The 15,892-nt window shown below is 42.8% G+C and overlaps 1 protein-coding gene across 1 annotated transcript in view; it reads right to left on the reverse strand.

The window, feature by feature from the left end:
- Positions 1 to 258: 258 nt before the first annotated feature.
- AKR1D1 (aldo-keto reductase family 1 member D1) overlaps positions 259 to 15,892 on the reverse strand; it is a 37,082-nt gene continuing 21,448 nt past the window's right edge. The window contains exons 3-9 of the mRNA XM_065633428.1: positions 15,541 to 15,657; positions 10,570 to 10,647; positions 8,186 to 8,308; positions 6,365 to 6,474; positions 5,703 to 5,868; positions 4,841 to 4,923; positions 259 to 415 (exon numbers count right to left, since the gene is read on the reverse strand). Coding sequence (XP_065489500.1) covers positions 373 to 415; positions 4,841 to 4,923; positions 5,703 to 5,868; positions 6,365 to 6,474; positions 8,186 to 8,308; positions 10,570 to 10,647; positions 15,541 to 15,657 — 720 coding nt within the window. The 3' untranslated portion in view covers positions 259 to 372. The remainder of the gene's footprint in view (positions 416 to 4,840; positions 4,924 to 5,702; positions 5,869 to 6,364; positions 6,475 to 8,185; positions 8,309 to 10,569; positions 10,648 to 15,540; positions 15,658 to 15,892) is intronic.

Genomic DNA, 15,892 nt, shown 5'->3' on the forward strand with positions numbered 1-15,892 from the left:
TCATATTGCTTCACATCTACTGAGCAGAACTTCTTCTTTCACATTTGGTGACGAATGTGCCGTTGAGTGAAAATGATTTGGCTTAAACTAGTGAGCCTGTTTTCAAGATAAATCTTCAATTCTATCAGCTGTCAGTTTTTAAGCTTCAGTGGTCAGAATTAAAGTATCCTGAGCCAAAACCAGAAATTCAATAGGTTAAGTAGATTTGCTTTTCAGTAGCAATAAAAGACTGACAAGATAAGAGGAAGTAAATGTCATGTTTTTAATGCTGATTTGAACAGTCTCCCATGAAGTCAAAGCACCAAATATTGGGTTTCTTTCAGTGAAGCCCAATGGCACAGAATTAGGAGCTTGCCCGGACACACCTTGTTTTCAGTATTCATCGCTGAAGGGATACTCTGGATGATCACGCCACCTGTGGATAGGTCAGAGTGAAAAAGTGAGCTTCTTGGGAGAAGCAGGTTATCGCATCACTGATGCAGTTGTCCTATGCCTAGCAAAACTGTTCTCTTCTTTGCACTACATAGGTGGCCTTAACAGAAAGCTCTTCCGCTTATTCAGAAGCTGTCTGCTCTGAATAATCTTCCCTGCAGAGTTGGAAGCAAACCTGTGCATTTAAGGAGAGGACAGCGAAGGGCCGTTTTTCAGGCCTACAGACCGCATACCTTAAGGACAGATGGGAAAAATCAACAAGAGTTTGGATGTCAGCTATTCTTGCTGTATTTGCGGATTTAACTCAGGTTAGCAGAATTGTTGTTGGGAAATGGGATGGCTTCACTATGTGTGCATTGTGGAAGGGGAAGACTTCTTTGTTCAGATGTCTAGAAGGACCCTCAGAAATAAAGGTTATATTTGAACGAGAGGTGGGCACACCAAACTACCACTTTGGCTTATGCACTTAGAACTGGCATGAACAGGTCTGGGTCTCGTATAGTGCTTTCTCCAAGTGGCTGCCATATCCACAGTAAGTCTGGCTGTCCTCTAGCTCAGCCTGGATGTAGATGCTCTTAAAGGTTAATAGCATCAGCGGCAGAGAATTTACAAAGGAGCTTTGGGGTGACCCAGTTCAGGGGAGAAAGGGATGTTCGTGGCTGCATACTAACAAAGGCAGGGATGCTTCAGGTTTCATTTTAAAAACTCTGTGCTCAGGGAAAGCATGTGATCCAGGATCATTATAAAAGGCAAGAAGAAAACTCCCAGGGGCAACTGCAAGTGGAAAAAAATAACATCGTTTGCCTATTATTGTCAGACTTGAGAGAGAGGTAGTTGGGTTTTTCTGGGGATTTTCTTGTTTGAGATGATGACACTAAACCACAGGCTTTGGCTTGACAAACACTTCTCATTAGCAAAATCAAAATTTTCTGAAGAACGTTCTCAGGTGCACCACAGCAGCTGGCTGCCTTGCCTTACAGCAGAGCACAACAAGTACTGGCATTTATCCCAGCTGTGAATCCTTCCAGTTTGGGAAGAATACATTTCACAACATTGAAGTTAACTAACTGCAAGGCATCAAACATTTTGAATTGGTTGTGTCAAAACATTTCATTCCGATATTCAGCCAAGCTGAAGTGTTTACACATTAACAGATTTACTTGGTTCAAAAAAATAAGCCACAACACTTTGGCTTGTTTGATTTCAGTATAATTTGACAATGTCTGAGTTGCCAGTGTTGTAATCTCTACTTTCTATCTGTGGAGCACGCTAATCAGATCTTGTATGTTCAAAGGTCTGAGTCCTTCGAATGAAAATGATTCACTCAGAGGAGTCAAGGCAGCTTGGAATAACTGGTAAGGAAGAATAACTGTAGCAGAGACCGGGAGAACAAGATAAATCAAGCAGCAAGATTAATGTAAAACTTGCCCAGCACAATACTACTAGATTTCTTCAAGGGGAAAAGAAACCATTTCAGACCGAGAGTTCCTGGAATACTCATAATTTTATAAAACCTCCATTTTCACTTCAGATACTTAAGTCTTTCCACTGATTTCAATATCCTGTTCATATAGGCTTACTAGCACCATCGGAACAACAGATGTGCACACAGTACCCATGATAGCTGATAACTGGAACACAGAGGAAAACTGGATTTTTCCATTCCTGCTGGCATTTGTGTCACAGCAGTTGAAGGTTCTGCACTAAGCTGACTAACTAGAAGTCTTTCTGTATGATGGTTTGACTTTTTTCAGGTACTTATTGCTGGATGAAATAAGAAATCTCTTTAGGCTGGTAACTCATCTATTGCAGTCTCACACTTCAGTGTTAGAACACACAGTAGGGCAGAATATGTTGAGCTGCTCCTTACATGGCAACATCACTTTTCCAAGAAGGCATTTTTCACGGTTGAGGTCAAAGTGTATATAAGCATTTTCTGCAAACATGGCACTCCTGCAAAAAATAGTGCTGGCAATGTCCGTCCTATGCATCCTGTTTTCCTTGTCTTCAGTGGCCTCCTGTGATCAAATTTAGTCTAATAAAGCAAAACATTTAGTTTTTTGATAGGTGGCTTAGGAAGTTTTTCTCATGTGGGCATTTGCATCCTTTAATTTTGCTTCTGGAAAAGGCTGTTGCATTTGCACCAAGATTACATTTTGTGTATATATTCACTAAAAGTTTAAATGATGTTATAGCTCAACTTAGCTATGAAAAACCAAACAATTTCAAATACCAAAACACACAAGAATCTGCTAGGTCATTTGTGAGAGGTCTTCTGGAACTATGTGTTGCTATGTTTTTTAAAAAGTATCGATGGAATCACCTCATCCTGCATAAACCAGTTACATTGCATTTTTGTTGCTCTGTTTAAGAGCTATGTTGGTATAAATAATGTATTAAAGTCACATTTGTTGTTTACATTTCCTCATTTTGATATGTCTCTGTATCAGCCTGCTGCTGCTATGTCATTTAACCAAAGCAGGTACCAGTGCCTCTGCCATCTAGCTTAATAGCTAGGGAACAAATCAATTTTAGGCAGCCAGATTTAACCAGGCTGTACCAGCTTTAAGAGATACCAATGTAGGAGCAAATTGCTGTGGCTGCTCTTTAGACTGGCTACGTTGTTTTGCTTAATGGCCCTAGGAGGAAAATACATCTACTCTATTGCCGTGTTGTGTGGCTTAAAGAATCAGCCTCAGCATGGAGATGAAAGCAACCGTTTATGGTCTCTGCACCATCTTGGAGGGGGACACCTTATCACTCTGTACAACTACCTGAGAGGAGGTTATAGCATGGAGAGTGTTGGTCTCTTCTCCCAAGTAACAAGCAACAGGACAAGATGAAATGGCCTCAAGTTGCACCAGGGGAGGTTTAGATTGGGTATTAGGAAAAACTTCTTTACTGAAAGGGTTGTCAGGCATTAGAACAGGCTGCCCAGGGAAGTGGTTGAGTCACCATCCCTGGGGATATTTGAAAGACAGATAGATGTGGTTCTTAGGGACATGGTTTAGAGGTGGAGTTGGCAATGTGAGGTTAACAGTTGGACTCTGTGACCTTGAAGGTCTTTTCCAACCAAAATGATTCTATAATTGATGGAAGGCTATTTTAAGTTTTAAGAAACTAAAGCTTTGGAACACCTGGCTGAGCTTAAATGTGAACAATGAACACCATTATGATGTTTTAAACTTAGTTCATATTTTGTATCGTATTTATGCAGTAAACCACAGTAAGTGGTTTACTTGTTCCTTTGCAACATTCCTTCCATCTTTTGAGCAATGAAGCTCCTTCTCTTCATTTTTAGTGCTTGAGCACACTACAATTTGGCAAGATGCAGATAATCCAAAGTAATGAGAAAATTGCATGGAAACTAACTTCTAGCATTTGGCTACACATTGAGAACCCTGAAAAGGGGAAAGTGTAAAGTTTGGCCATAAACTGTAGATGCTCTTGAGCTGAAGGTAAAACAAGTGCCCTCATTCTTCAGAAGAGATGTTGGGTCAGTTCGAGCCTTCAGGGGTAGAGCAGCCTTCAGGTGAAGCAAGACTACATTGGATGGTAAGCTTTATCTCACAAACAGCAAGAGATCAAGCCTTGTTACTTATCAGAAGAGACAATGAGGAAGCGGTCTTGCAGTCAAACATGATGCATGGTTTTCTTCTTTCCATATAAAAAGATACAACTCAACTGACAGCAGAAGAGGGAGGTTGCTGAAGAAGACAGCATCAGAGGAAAAGCCAAAATACAGTTTCTGACCACTTGTGGTCACTAACGTGTATCATCTTTTATGAGGAAGCTGGGTAGGCAAATTTTGATGTCCTGACCAAAGTATTAAGTGAGGAGGAGCAGAGCTCTCCTTAAATTAGCCTTGTTGTTTCATGTATTAGTACTCTTTAACTCTTAGCCTTCCACATAGCATTTAGGACAAGTTGCCTCTGGAATCACTAGGTTTACAATCCATAAGCCATTGTACTCAAGCAGCAACATGGTTTGCTGAGCACTGGAAGTGAGGATGGGAAGGAAAGACAAGAAAGGGCTCCTATTTGCAATTCTGCTCTGATGTCCACACTGCTAGACAGGAGCAATGCTACACCTTGCGAGTGGCTGAGACCAACACTATAACATAGCAGAAAGCATTTAGGGAGATGGAGCAGAGACTGAATAGCCTGATAGATTCAGTTTCTACTGGGTGGGCTTTTGGCATCTGAGCTGTAAGCAAGTATTGCATGCTTATTTTTGCAATGGGTCCCGGAGCATATTCAGGCTGCATTAAAGACCTCCCATATTTAAGCCTTACCTTAAAATAAGGTTGTTTACACAAAAATCAATTTTAAAAAGTGATTTTTTTAAAAAAAATCCTCTGAAAAGATAGGAAAGTTCTGTGAGGATCTAGGATTCCTCCTGGACTTACATTAATAATTCCACATAACGAACGTTTTTGTTCAGGGCTTCAATTTCTTTCATCTCTTTCTCAGTGAGGGAGAAGTCAAAGATCTAATGGAAGGAGATGTTAGGAATAAGTTAACATTTCTTGACACAATCAACATTCATATGTTTCAGATTTCAGAAGTCAAATCTCCCCTTATCCCCCGCTGCCAGCCACCCTACAAATCAGTACTTGCTTGCACTTCTAGGAAAGTCTTGAGGACGTGAATAAGTCCAGTCACAATTCCTTATACTCTCTTGCAAGAAGAGAAGGTAGTCTGGCAAGTACTGGGCCACCAGCTTTGGAAGTAATACATTGGCAGGGAAAGCAGGAAGCAGTGTGGGTACTAAGTGTTGCAAGACACACGGAAACAAATGCTTCATCTTACTTGGGTGTGGCGTTCTAGCCAGATGTTTCATGGTGGTGTGGTTATGAGCCTTTCTGGCACATCGGTATGCAACAACCCTTCCTTAACAAAGCTGCCGCATACCTGAAGACTGGGCAGAACAAGCCAGTCATTCCCAAACGCTGACAGCCAGATACCTAGGGCTGCTGACCTACTGAATTATTTCACCTCACTTGCGCTGCTTGCTGCAGCAACTGGTACTCCCCAGCTGGAACTTTAGCCACTCCAGAGGGTTAGAAGACACTGACATTTCCTCTCTGCTCTGCTCTGTTATTGTCATATCATAATACCATTAAGTGAGGGGACAAAAAGCATGAAATGTGGCAAAGCTTGACATTGGTCAAGCCTTGTGTTTACAGAAAGAAATGGGAACATCACTTTCTATAGGGCACAAGCCAATGTAAGTGAATTAATCCATGCACCCTCAGAGTATGAACTGACCTGGAAATTCTCCCTGATGCGTTGTGGATTGAAGCTTTTTGGGATGACCACCACCCCTCGCTGGATGCTGAAACGCAAAGCAACCTGTGCAGCTGTCTTGTTGTACTTCTTGCCAATGGCATTCAGCACAGGATCCTTCAGTAAAGGAGGGGAGGACACATTTACCCTGGAAGAAAATTGGAAAAGGAAAACAAAAAAGCTGTCCTTACCCTTAACGTCAAAACATAGCAGCATCTACTTGTTTGTGAACATCATACCTCACCTTTTTGACAACTAGTGTGAAAGATGAGAGAAAAGCTTTGGCATTTAGGTTGGCGGGCTGTCAAAAGCAACTTCCTATGTCGTGTCCCAATGTTGACTTAGTTTCTACTTCATTACCTAAGCCTCAGTATTCCCAGTTATAGACATTCCCAGTTACAGATACTTTCTGTTAGAGGAGACCTAAGGTGACCCCCTGTACAGACACTGGGCACTTTTTGATGACAGCATGCAGCAGGAGTGTCGCAAGTTTACATTCACAACAGTAATATTTAGACAGTGAAGTTCAAAACTACTTTGAAAAATGGGGACAAAGTTATTTTGCACAGAGACCCAGCAGTGGAGAACTATTATTCTTTTCCTGTATAGTGGCCCTGCTGTTAGAAAGTAACATGGGGACTTACCATGTTTCATCCCTTGAGGTTCCCAATGGGCTGTACCCAACAATAACAATGTCATGTTGCCTGCAAAATTCTAAGAGTTTGGGTTGGGTAAAATAGGGATGGCATTCAACCTACAAGAGTAACATAGAAAGAATTATTAATTAACAGACCAGGTACAGAAGCAGGTGGTGTCCCAATATTTGTGAGAGCCACAGACCAGGTGACACTTTCAGGAAAGGATTCATTTAAGTTCAGGGACAGGGAAACTCAATCTGTGGTTACTGTTCCAATTGTGCATTTCTGGGTGACAGATGATTTTTTTTTTTTTGAGTGGACAGCAGATCAACATCTGTGATTATAATTTGATTGCAGGGAATTTTTATTGGCCCCCAGTGGAAAGGTGGCAATAAGTGGAGGGGGAGGGATGGAGGTGAGGGAAGCTCACTAGAAGTAGGCTGAGCAGGCAACCCATTTCATGTGGGTCAGATCTTTGCATTCAGAATGATGTTTTTAGGGCAAATGTTGGCATAAGCTGTCCCAGATAGAAAGGTAAGGGGTGTATATGTAAAAGGTGAGACATCTCCGTAACAGTTATGACCTTGTTACATGCTCTGCCCTCCTACATTGCAAATACTGTGCATCATTCCCTTACAAGCAAGGATTTTCTGGCTGTGTTCTCAGTCTCTGGGAAAGGGATGTCTACAAGGTGACAGAGCAACCACTGTTTGCAGGCAGACTGAAGCTAGCTGGCACATCTGTGCATGCTGGCTATCTGCCCTAAACTGGGCTTAATCTTTTGCCTGGCTTTCCTCGACCCTGGGAAGCAGCAGCAGCAGCAATGCTCAGTGCAGTCTTAGGTGCACGTCAGAAACAACAATTGCATTTTGCACCCGCTGGGCTTGTTAATACCAGTGAAGGGAACTGGAATTTCCTCCTCTCACAGGCTGCCTTTACCTGCAGGCCAAAGACAGAAGTGAAGGCTACAGCCAGCTGCCCTGCCTTGGTCCATGTCAATCCTATCCCTCCAGGCAACAGCTGAGGATGGGAAGTTGGTCCCAACTGGGGTCTGACCTCTTCTCTGATACTACTAATGCGGGTATTTGTTTGTGCCAGATGAGTCAGAAGAGCTTCCCAGTGAAATGCGGTGAGATGCCAAATGCCAGAAACAAAGGTATTGGGAATAAAGATGGGTCACCGCTTCTTACTGCCTTCTCTGAGCCCCATTGCTGTACTCTAACTCAGACATTGTTTGGCTCAAGTCGGTTGCTTAATGGCTCTCTTTAATTTAGGTTTTTCTCTAACTCTTACTGATGTCTTATAGGAAAGGCACAAGAGAGCAAGTACAGGCAATGAAGGAGTTACTTCTAATGGCTTTTAAACTTGGGAAGCTTAGAGTGACTTAGGATCCCTGATATTTAGGGTTGTTTTGGTTTGGTGTCAGCTGAGGTAGACATGGCTTCATTGAGGACTGATTAGCCCTGAATGGTTTGTCTTGGGAATTTTTTGGACTTGAAGTAAGGTACATGGCAGAGAGCTAAGATCTGCATTCACTCAGCATTCAACCTTATTACAGAGCTTCACACAGAGGCACCAGTTTTATAGTCCTGGAGCAGGAACTGAGGAAAGCAATCTTTCCAGCATTTTCAAATGTTTATCTTTAGCCTGAGTAGGATGAGTAGTATTTTCAAGCTAGAAATGGAAGTGTGACAGTACAGAGGGCAGCACCTGTGGCAAAGTGCATGTCACCCTTCTGCACGTGATGGCTTTGGCCACGTGTTGCTTCTGTGTTCCCTACAGGGCGGTGGCACCATGGTGGGTGCTGCTGTTGGCTTGCAGTCATACCTGGTTGCTGACAGGTTTGTACTTAAGTCCAGGCTTGTTCAGGATCATCTCTAGCTGCCTGCGGTTGAAATTGGATACACCAATAGACTTTGCCAAGCCTGCATCTTTACATGCTTCCATAGCCTGCAAAGAAAGCAAAGACTGGTGGAGTCCCACACGTTGGCTTGATTCCTTGGAGCATGCTTGTAGAGATAGGTGGAAGATAGTCCATTCCTGAGACTGCAGAAAAACCTTTGCTGCAGCAGAACTAACAGCTCTACCAGCATGAGGACTAGTGCCATCCTGCTATTCTAAACTCTGTTCCCACATAGGCCCCCTTTCCAGACCAAACCCTTAAGTTTTATACCTCCTGTGAAGGTAGAATTTATCTGGAGAGCAGAAAGATTAATCTGAGATATAGATATGTAAGTGCCAGACTTCTGCTTTCAAAGAGTTTTTCTTACTTTATGCTGCTTTAGCACTGCCTCAAAGCTGGAGAAGGGAGTGTGAGCAAAACAGATTGCTTTCCTGATAAGTCAATTTATTCCTTTTGATTGTATGAGGATTTTTCATATGAAGTCTCTATCCAGTGAAATCCCCTAAATATATGGCAAGGCAAATCACAAATCCAGCACAGAAAACTTCAGTACAGTATAAACTTGAAAAAAAAAAAATCAAGGGAGAGAGGAATTCCAGATATTCTGCACTTCAGACAAATCCTAATAGCTGAGAAAGTCATAATACTGGATATGGATACATGCCCTGGTCTTCATTAACTTCATCTGCTGGGTTGCTAAGGGGAAAGAGGGTCCTTTCCCACAGTCTCCCCCTTTGCTCCCAGGAGCTCTGCACACAAATGATTTGGTGACTGTTTGAGGCAGAGCAGACCCCACCGTGGAGCTGAATGCCCCTTCTGCCGGTTTTGTTATTCCTTTCTGTCTCACAGGAGCTGAAAGCAGGGAGGTAAGAGGCACCATGTATTTGATGACCTCTAGTTGGCCTCGTATGCTTTGTATCACTTGGTGACAAGTCAGCAAATACAGTCATCTGGAGCCATTTTTGCTTGCGAGCACCATACTGAGAGAGTGAAATTATCTGGATTGAGTTTAGCCAGTTTTATTTAGATTGATGCTATTATTTGCAGGCATTCACCACCACCTATTTTTCTCTTGGCTTATTAGCCAAAGAGAGTGGCCTGCTACACTTTGTCCTTTGCCATAAGCACCAGCTTGGAGATAAAAACGTAAGTGTTCAGACAGCTGTTGCTTTTAACATTTGAGCAACTGACCTGTGAAAAAGAGGAATGAACCACATCAGCCAAAGGCAAGAGTAACATAAACAGCCAACGTGGAAGTCCCCGTTCCCCCCAAGACCCAGCCTGGATGGCTCAGCTGCCAGGGGAAAAGGGGAAAGCCCAAGCTCGCCCTGGGCTCTCCCCGACCCTGAACTTTCACTCAGAATTTCACCCATTCTCCATCTTTATCTGCTGCATCTCGATCAAAGCTAAACTGGGACGTGACTATCCAGCTCTGGATGGTGCAAGCTGAAGTGGAGCAGGTAGCAGCCCATGTTATCTCTCTCAGTGTGAACTGGGATGAAATACTGATGCTTCTGCAGCAGACCTGGTGCAGAAGGAGACCTGACCAGCTTTGGCCATGAACTAAAGAGTGTCCAAGGCTTTGAAAGGCAGAAAGGTGAGGAGATTGTTAATCTCACTTTCTGCCTCACCTGGGATCCTGATGCCAAGTAACAGTAGGCTTAAGGAGACATCTAGATACGGGACTAGAGTGCATCACAAACAAATTTAGGATGCAATCTTTCAGGCAAATGCTACTATCCTCCAAGTTTTTCTTAGGAGAAAAACCTTGTATTTTCATCTGATAATAAAAATCAGGAGTCAACTTGTTCTGATGGCAAGGCTTTGTTTGGTGTTTTTGTTTGTTGTGGGGTGGGGGTTTTTTGTGTGTTTTTTTAAAATTTTTTTTTAATGGTGAGCTTTAAGGGAAATTCCATTTTATCTCGAAGGTGAAAACCTTCCTTTTTTGATGAGAATTCGGTCACATCTTAGGGCTCCAACTTTTTCCTGCTGTAAAGATCTGATAAAGAGTGGAGAATGGTAAAAACCTGCAGATACTTCAACCAGCAAACGTAGACTGCACTCTCTGAAAGAAGGAATGTGGATGTCAGATATTTCAATAATGTTTTATTTGTTATAAAAATAATTAAGTGACGGCAAGAAGCAACATCCTTAGGGACAGAAGTAAAATTTATCCATGGAGCTAATAGAATTTGATCCATTTGCCCTGTTAATATGCCTCGGTGCTGTTTATGAAGGCTACAAGTAAAACTGAGAATGAGGATTTGTGTATTTAAAGCATATATGGATGGATGCTGTGTTTGCTTACCTCCCAAGTGGCACATAAGTCTGTCTCATGGTAGATAATTTTTCCATTTTCATCTTTTGGGTAGATTGCATCTCCAGGCTGAAAAGTAAAACCACACTTTTGTGCTTTAAAGAAAAATTTTCACAAGATTTTTCCACCGACTCTGTTTCTATTAGCAAAAAAAAAAAAAAAAAAAAAAAAATTCAAAAGCTTTCTCAAAAACACCCTAAGTTCAACAGGTCATTCATGCTGGGCTTACCACATCCTCTACTTCTGGATCATCCTTGGATGCACTTCTGAACTGTCACATGAGTGCACACTCAGGAGTTCCTGGATGGCCTTGGTTTGCAATAAACTTTTGACCTTTACATTATGGCCTCCAAAGGACTAGTCTCCTTCCAAAGGGCTGAGTTAGAGTACCAACCTGTATTCTTTTCCATTTCTTCCCTCCTTTTATCCCAGCCCTTCCCCTGATCCTGCTTGTGTCCTGGGCACCTGGGAAGAGTACCAGCTACCTTCAGCTCCCAACAGTTGGAGGGACCATTTCCAAGAGTTACTTACTAGTAGTAAAGGGCTACATGTATAGCTGTACTACAGGCTGTGAGCCTCTTAAGTGCATTATCCAGCTTTCTTTTGGCATTTGGAAATCTTTCTTCCTATCTCTATTCCTCATAAACAAGACTTCAGAGATGAGTTATGAGTCAATATCTCACGTGCACAGCTATCTTTTATTTGCTGGTCATTTCACTGCTGTTGCAGGTGATATATTAACACCTCCCTCCCTTTTGTCTGATTGCAATTTCACTACTTTTTTTTTTTTTCATAAAAACCCTTCAGTGATGTTTGACATTTGATCTGACTGCAAACTGCTATATTTCAAAGGCCTGGGTACAAGATGTTGACATGATAACTTGGGAACATACAGCTGTGACTAATATGATCAGGAACTGGCGCCTCTTAATTCAGTCAAGAAGTTCAAATTCAAGGCATTTAATGGGAAAAGTGAGCCTAAGGAAAACACAGCCTCAGATTTCAGAGGCCAAGGTCTAAATTACAGGCATAAGTATGTGGTGGTTTTCCTCAAAGAATTCCACAAAGATAACTTGTTGCCTTTGTTGCTGTGTTTTGCTGAAAAAAAAGAAAATCTTGACTAGGAGGTAGGTGGCTGTTTGGTACATTTTCTATTAGCAAGCAAACAGTTTGCCTTTATAACTTGAGGTGGAGAATCTCTATTTACAAAACCACTCCATGGCATTTTGGAATAAACCATTCATTCCCATGATATCCTCACAATATCCCCACAGACTCTCCAAAGACTACAAGTTCAATGCATAGGAGTTGGACTTCTTTGAGTTCAGGGGATGACTCTGAATTCAAGACCTTTTTACTCTCTTCCACTTCTAATTCACTAACTTCTGTTCAACATTACTTTTTTATAGTAGTCAATATACAGCAATTACATCAGCTAATTTACCATCCCTCCATTTTCCTCTATTTCTATCACTTGTGTTCTTAAAAAGCGAACAAAGGCAGGATGAACAACACTTGAAGATGAACTTATCTTGACTGAGAAAAGTGGTGCCACCTGTTGTGCATTTCCACAAGGCTCAGTTCTTCCTCCTGCCTCTGGGGAACTGCACAAGGTGTTCAAGTAGAGTTGTCTCTGCTCAATGTTCTCTAGTTCCCTACTTTGTCCACCAAGCTACCTTTTGGTGCAAGGGAGTTTCGGGATGGAAGAACTGTCTGCAGATGCATAAAGAGAGCTAAAGTGCTGACAGAAAGGCGGTGTTTTGGTGGTGACAGGATGGCGGTTACTAGGTTTTTGAAAAGGTCTTTAGAAGCTGGTCATGTTTCTCAGCTTTGGGTTCTCATGCACTTACACCGCACCAGTCATTACCGCAAATGCTGTTGTCTTCTCTTGGAGATAACCAGACACATTAGACTGAACATAAGGTGGCTTCCTACCGTGCTGCCATATGGGCACTGAAGCAGGTGGGGCAACACCGTACAGTCACTGTCACTGTGCAGGAATCATACTGTGTCATGAGGGGCCTGGAGCACAAGTCTTATGAGGAGTGGTTGATGGAACTGGGGCTGTTCAGCCTGGAGAAAAGGAGGCTGAGGGGAGACCTTATCGCTGTCTACAACCACCTGAAAGGAGGTTGTAGCATGGAGGGGGTTGGTCTCTTCTCCTGGGTAGCAAGTGATAGGACAAGAGGAAATGGCCTCAAGTTGTGCCAGGCGAGGTTCAGATTGGATATTAGGAAAAAATTCTTCACTGAAAGGGTTGTGAGGCATTGGAACAGGCTGCCCAGGGAAGTGGTGGAGTTACCATCCCTGGAGATGTTTAAAAGGCATTTAGATAAGGTTCTTAGGGACATGGTTTAGTGCTACAGTTAGCTTAGGTTATGGTTGGACTTGCTGATCCTGAAATAATTCTATGATTCCAACTGAAACGATTCTATGATTATATGATTCTATGTTCAAAGTCTGGGGTCACTCCAAAAGCTAGCAGTCAAGTTACTTGCATATTTAAAGCACAGCAGTCGGTAACCACTGAGAGGAAAAGCCCTGTTCCCATTATAATGATTTCCTCACCAACATAGATGCAGGAAGGCAGCTCTGCATGTCCCATCGCTTTCATACAATGGTGTTTGACAAGCAGGCTTTCTCAAGAGAGCAATTTTAACAACCTGTGAATGCTTATTGTATAAGATAAACAGGTAATAGGAAGTCAAATAGTGAGGCTATTGGCCTGTTTTGATTTATTCTCTTAAAGCGACAAGAAGATACTTGGATGAGATGTTCAACAGAAGGCTAATGTAGCTTCTTTCCTGCTAGATCACAGAATAATTTAGTTGGTGGGTATTTGGAGAACATTTAGTGCACAGGTACCTGCTTACTGATGGATCAGTCATCTGAGCAGAGCCCCCTAGAAAACCTGCCAGTGGGTATGAGCTCCTCAGGCAGAGGGCATGTGGTGGTCTGGAGGAGACCTGGTCTTGCTCATCATCTACCTTGCTAGGGTAGAGGGGCTAAGCACCACTGCTGGGCTAAAGGGAGGAAGGACACAAGTCCTGAACAAGGAATCTGTGTGAGGGAGAATACAGGGAGGTACAGGCTAAAGTTGGTAGGTCAGTGAATAATGTCACCCCAGAATTCAGCCATTCCCGATCCACCTAGAAGTGCTGGTGTGGTGAGGCTCTCCTCTTCTGAGTGGTGCTCTCTGAAAACAGATTCCTCTTACTCTGCCTAGAAGTCCCTAATGAGAGCTTGCACTGTTGGGCCCTGCAGGGGCAAGTTTCTTACTGGTTTGAGTGGGACCGTAAGCTTTGTCTCAAGTTCTTCACTGATTTCCAAGCAGAGACTAGTTTTGTTTGAAGGCTTTTGAAGAGACTGCAATTTTTGCAGACTAGGGCAGACTAGGAGTGTGTTGGCATTACACCTGCACACTGCTCACCAAAGGCAAGCATCGCATTCAGGATGGGTGTATTTGTCAGAGGGAGCAAAAAAAAGGAAACCTGTCACCATTACAAAAGGGCGGGATTTTTTCCTTTTTTATTTGGCACAGAAAAATGTAAATTTTTCAGGGACAAAGCGACTTCTTTTTTCTCTCCTCTCAAGGGGGACATGAATGAATCTACAGGACTGATACTCTTTTAACAATTCAGATTGTTGATACAGGCCTCAGGGAGTCAGATGTATATTACTTTAAAGCCAGCTGTCTATATCTTTATATTGTGAGACAACGACCTTCACTATGTGGGAGAATGAACTACTAGAGAATACAAACACAAGCAAAGGGAAACAGGAAATTGCAAGTGGTGGGAAATTTTCAAAAATGTTCCCAAAAAGGTTTCATACATAGGACTGTATAAATAAAGTTTTAATATCTGAGTCTAATTATTTGTATACCGGTCTTAATGGGATATGGCTTCCTTGGGGAAAAAGGAATGGCAGGTCTATGGTGATTGTTTCATTGGTAAATCGCTTCTTATCTGATACTTCTGGCAGTTTGGAGTCCACAGTAAAATATAATTTTAATAATCAGGGAATAGTCTGCCTTGCAAAAAGAGGCCAGTTTAGAGCTTCAACATCCCAGGGAAACAATTAGCCAACTGATTGTCTGACCCTATTCTCTCTTACAATAAAAAAAATTAATTGGTTCAAAACCACTTAAATATGTTTTGAATCTCATTCTTCTAATTTCAATGTTATTTAATTTGCCTTTATATCATGTACTTGCAGAGGAAAATTGTAAAGCAAGGTACAAAAGGCTGTGAAACAAGAGAGTTTGGGGACTTGCAAGAGCTCGTTGCGAGAGAGGCGTGCAACTCTGATGGGAGCTCGCGTGTTCAAAGGTTTTCGGTACAAGTTGCCCAGAACCAGCAGTGTGAAGGAATATGAGGCTTAACTTTTTAGACATTTGAGAGTAAGACAATCCTTGTTTGGGACCACCTGTGATCTACTGTAGCTGTCCGAGAGGAGAGCTGGAGTTGTGGAGATTAAGATCACAACCATGATTTGCCCAGTAGCTTTAATACTACTGAGGCTATCCAGTTTTTTGGGACAGAGTAGGGAAATAAACCTTGTGGCTTTTTCCCCTTTCCCTCTCCCCCTCCAAACTTTGCACCTTAGCCCTCTGCTGCTTTGTGTAACCACTTTTGTCCAGTGCCTCCCTCCTCGTGGCTCAGAGAGGATTCAGACACATGTGCTGCTTCAGCTACAGTAATTTTTCAGCACAGAAGTGTTCAACCCCAGTAAGGAGACCTGTTCTTCCCATGGAGAGACCCCACATTGCAGCTGTCGGCAACTGTCTATAAGTCTCTCTCTTTGTGGGTAGCGCACAGAAATGCATGCGTGCAGTATGTATCAAAAAATGTCTGGCCAGAGTGCTATATTCAACATGGACTGGAAGCTGCAAGGAGGATGCTAGATGAAGACCTTGGTTCAAGCCGGCCATGCACTTTGTAGGGCAGTTTTTCTTTTTACCTTGAAAGCCATTGGCAGCTCAATAATGTAGAGGTCAACGTAGTCCAGCTGCAGGATCTTCAGGGTTTTCTCCAGCGTAGGGCGCACCAGCTCTGGGGGGTGGCAGGTATTCCACAGCTGGGGAGGCAAGCATAGGCTCTTTTTTGGGTGCCAGGAGGAACAGCGAGCACCCTCCAGCTGACACCGCCCCCCCTCCCCACCACACACACACGCTTGTCCTTCTGACAGAGCCCTTTATGCACAGTGCAATGACACTGTGGTCTACATCACTGCAAGACAAAGGTGAGGAGCCTTATTCTGTTCTCTGCCAGAGGCAGATGGAGAGGTTAAGACAGGAATCCTTGCCCAGGAC

Source organism: Caloenas nicobarica, chromosome 1, assembly GCF_036013445.1.
Source record: "Caloenas nicobarica isolate bCalNic1 chromosome 1, bCalNic1.hap1, whole genome shotgun sequence".
Classification (NCBI taxonomy): Eukaryota; Metazoa; Chordata; class Aves; order Columbiformes; family Columbidae; genus Caloenas; species Caloenas nicobarica.